The sequence below is a fragment of the Bison bison genome, unplaced genomic scaffold (genome assembly GCF_000754665.1).
Source record: "Bison bison bison isolate TAMUID 2011002044 unplaced genomic scaffold, Bison_UMD1.0 scf7180017864200, whole genome shotgun sequence".
NCBI lineage: Eukaryota > Metazoa > Chordata > Mammalia > Artiodactyla > Bovidae > Bison > Bison bison.
Window position 1 is genome coordinate 3,472,048 of NW_011494772.1, and position 3,298 is coordinate 3,475,345.

Sequence of the window (3,298 nt, forward strand, 5' to 3'; positions counted from 1 at the left end):
AACTTATGACACCCTGGGTTTCCCATTTTGTTCCACTTTGTTTTGCCTCCAGCAAACCAGTGTTGAAGCCTCAATTTTTAGAAATAATGAAATGCTAATAGCAGTATTAATATATGTTTAATTTGATGCTTTATTCTTTCAGACACTTCTCTGTGTATATTTCTGGTGATATGACTCATAATTTACCCCATGGCAAGTAGTGTAAGGTTTTACATGGAGGAGAAAAGGATGAGAATTTGTGGGAGAAAAAAATACCTTCCAAGCAGTGATAAAATGCATTCCTTCCATTTTTCAAAGTTATTTTCCAGTACTATATTATGTGCTGTAAACTTCAAGAGTTCTATTGTGAATATTTGGTTCAGCATTTCGTAATTACAGAATACTCTACATGCAAACAAAAATGATAAAGCACTGTATAGATTCAATGTACATTTCAAATCAGATTGTGAAATGATGAAATCTCACAGGTTTGTGGGAACAATTTAGGAATTTACCTTCCCAGGACGTCACATCCCATACCTGTTCTTTTCAGGACTATATTGTTTTGTTTAGGTTTTTCTTTTTCATTTTAGGTCAAGACGAGACAAGCTCATGAGGCATATGAAAGAGTAGCTTTGACAGCAATAAACATAAATTTCAATTGCTTTATTGCCTATTGTGAGCGGCTTCTTTGGAGTTTTGGATCAGCATAGCAGTTCATTTCATGTGCCATGAAAGTTAATATGTTGTACTTTTTTGTGACAATGATTATAACTTTGTTATTACATTTGCCAGAACAAAATGACAGCATTCTTGCATTATCCAATATTATTTGATGATAGAGTTATTGCCTTAAGCAGAGGTATATGGGTTCATTATGTTACTGAGGATTTTACCATTGAACGTGTGACCTGTGTTTGTTTTCTGGCAGTCAGACTTCTGAAGGAGGAGAGAGCATCATTCTAGCTGGGGTTTAACTTTATACTTGCTAAACTGCCTGAAGTTACAGGTTAGAAAAATAAAATGAGGAAAAAGAGGGAATGCTTTAAGAAGAAATCATTTTGTGTCTATCCATTTTCTTTAAATATCTGTTTATCTCCTTTATCCATGTGGATGTAACTCAGGTAAAATATGAAACAGCAAGAAGAGTCATTGGCTATACTTTATTAGCCTTACCATGTGACTTAGTAAATATGAAATATAAATTAGTATTAAAGATTAACCCTTTGAATTTAAGGTATATACCTCGTGTACTGTGCCTGACACAGAAATTGATGATGTTAATGCACTTAAATACTATATCTTTATCATACAATTAGAATAACAATTTGTCTTTTGTCTTCATGCAGCATTTTAAGTCACATTCAATGAAAACATGTTAAATTAAGAGGAAGCTTCTGGTTAGTGCATTTTAAGGCAGCTCTCCATATTCATGGGCCATATACAAAACTAATCGTTTTTCCAGCCCAGTGAGCTCTTGAGTATTCCAAATATTTATTTTCCGTCTGTCTTCTCAGCTGGGTGATACTGGTCGATACACGTGCATTGCATCAACCCCCAGTGGTGAAGCAACGTGGAGTGCTTACATTGAAGTCCAAGGTAAATTTGATACTATTTTACCTAAAAGTGAAGCTTGAAATGTAGTTGTTTCCTTACTGGTAAAAAAATGAAGTGGATGTCTTGGAAGTCTAAGTAGGGGATGGATATTTTATCTACATTTATGTGCTTCTCTGTGTAAGCATCTTTCGTTTCTTTCTTCTTTGTTAGAATTTGGAGTTCCAGTTCAGCCTCCAAGACCCACCGACCCAAATTTAATCCCTAGTGCCCCCTCAAAACCTGAAGTTACAGATGTCAGCCGAAATACAGTAACGTTGTCATGGCAACCAAATTTGAATTCAGGTGCAACTCCGACGTCTTATATTATAGAAGCCTTCAGGTAGAGTGAAGATGGTGTTTCCTAGTTCTCTTTTTTGATTTACCATTAAATATGCATGTTCTAACTTATGTATCTATCCATAGCCATGCATCTGGTAGCAGCTGGCAGACTGTAGCGGAGAATGTGAAAACAGAAACATTTGCCATTAAAGGACTCAGACCTAATGCAATTTACCTTTTCCTTGTGAGGGCAGCCAATGCATATGGAATTAGTGATCCAAGCCAGATATCAGACCCAGTGAAAACACAAGGTGAGTATTGATTTACTCAGCCTTGGGACACCTACTTATCTCTAGATGTTACAATTATACAAGTAAAATCATTTGTATTACATGCTAAGATTATATATTTAAAATATATATGTTTTAGTTGCTCAATTAATTTTTAAATCATGGTGTCTGCAAACTTTCTTATTTTTTTGACTAAGCACTCCATGACTTGACAAATAACAAAGAAATGTTTCTCATTTTATAAAGTCAAAAATTCAATGAGCAAAAATATTAGGAGAATATTTTTATAATATATTCAGTTTCTTGACTTTTAAATATGGCTACATGTGGATGTAAAATCTTAATGACACATCTTTTTTGTGATTTAATCTTAATCACAAATCACAAAATCTTTACTTGTATTTAAAATTAAGTAAATTTTGTTTATGAGACTAATATTCATGACCTTTGGGATGATTCTTGAACATTACGAACATAATCAAGTAATACTCTCTGGAAATCACACAAATGTAAGAGATAATTGTTCTTAACCCCTCTGTCCAATCTTTCCAAAGCATGGAAAAGAATAATCTAGGTCTATATATTCTTTGATCTATCTTTCATTGTCAATTATGTGAACCATAATGTATTAAACTTTCAAGTGGAAATCATGTATGTGTTCATCAAAGCTGGGTTAAAGAAACAGATACAAGGAAAAATGAACATGTTTGAAGCTGCTTCTAAACACATTTGAATTTGGAAATTTTTTCACTTGAACCATGTTCTGGATATACTGCTTTTTATTGTCTTTCATGCATAAGAATTATTTTTGGCTTTCAACAGATTATTACCTCCTATTCACCCTCTTGTTCCTCCTGTTATTTTAATGTTTGAGCAGTGGTAAAACTTATATATTGAAAAAAAGGTGAATTTGAATCAACCTGTACCTTTTATTTTAATATATTGTCATCACAGTTAAAATATACTTTATTCATATAAGATTAGTAAAGAAAGGTTACCTCTAGATGGTAGAAATTAGAAATATAAGATTCTTTTGTGAACGTACAGAGGAATCATAATGTCTCTATCTTTGTGTGTTTCCAAAGCAAAAGTTGAAACTTAGTTACAGTGATAGAAACAAATTGTACACAGAAGTACTGAAAGATTTAAATTAC

General features: G+C 33.0%; 1 protein-coding gene across 1 annotated transcript in view; it reads left to right on the forward strand.

Moving 5' to 3' along the window:
• ROBO1 (roundabout, axon guidance receptor, homolog 1 (Drosophila)) overlaps positions 1–3,298 on the forward strand; it is a 1,299,652-nt gene that overhangs the window by 1,224,389 nt on the left and 71,965 nt on the right. Inside the window, exons 13-15 of the mRNA XM_010844344.1 lie at positions 1,490–1,578; positions 1,747–1,915; positions 1,999–2,165. Of these exons, the coding sequence (XP_010842646.1) occupies positions 1,490–1,578; positions 1,747–1,915; positions 1,999–2,165 (425 nt within the window). The remainder of the gene's footprint in view (positions 1–1,489; positions 1,579–1,746; positions 1,916–1,998; positions 2,166–3,298) is intronic.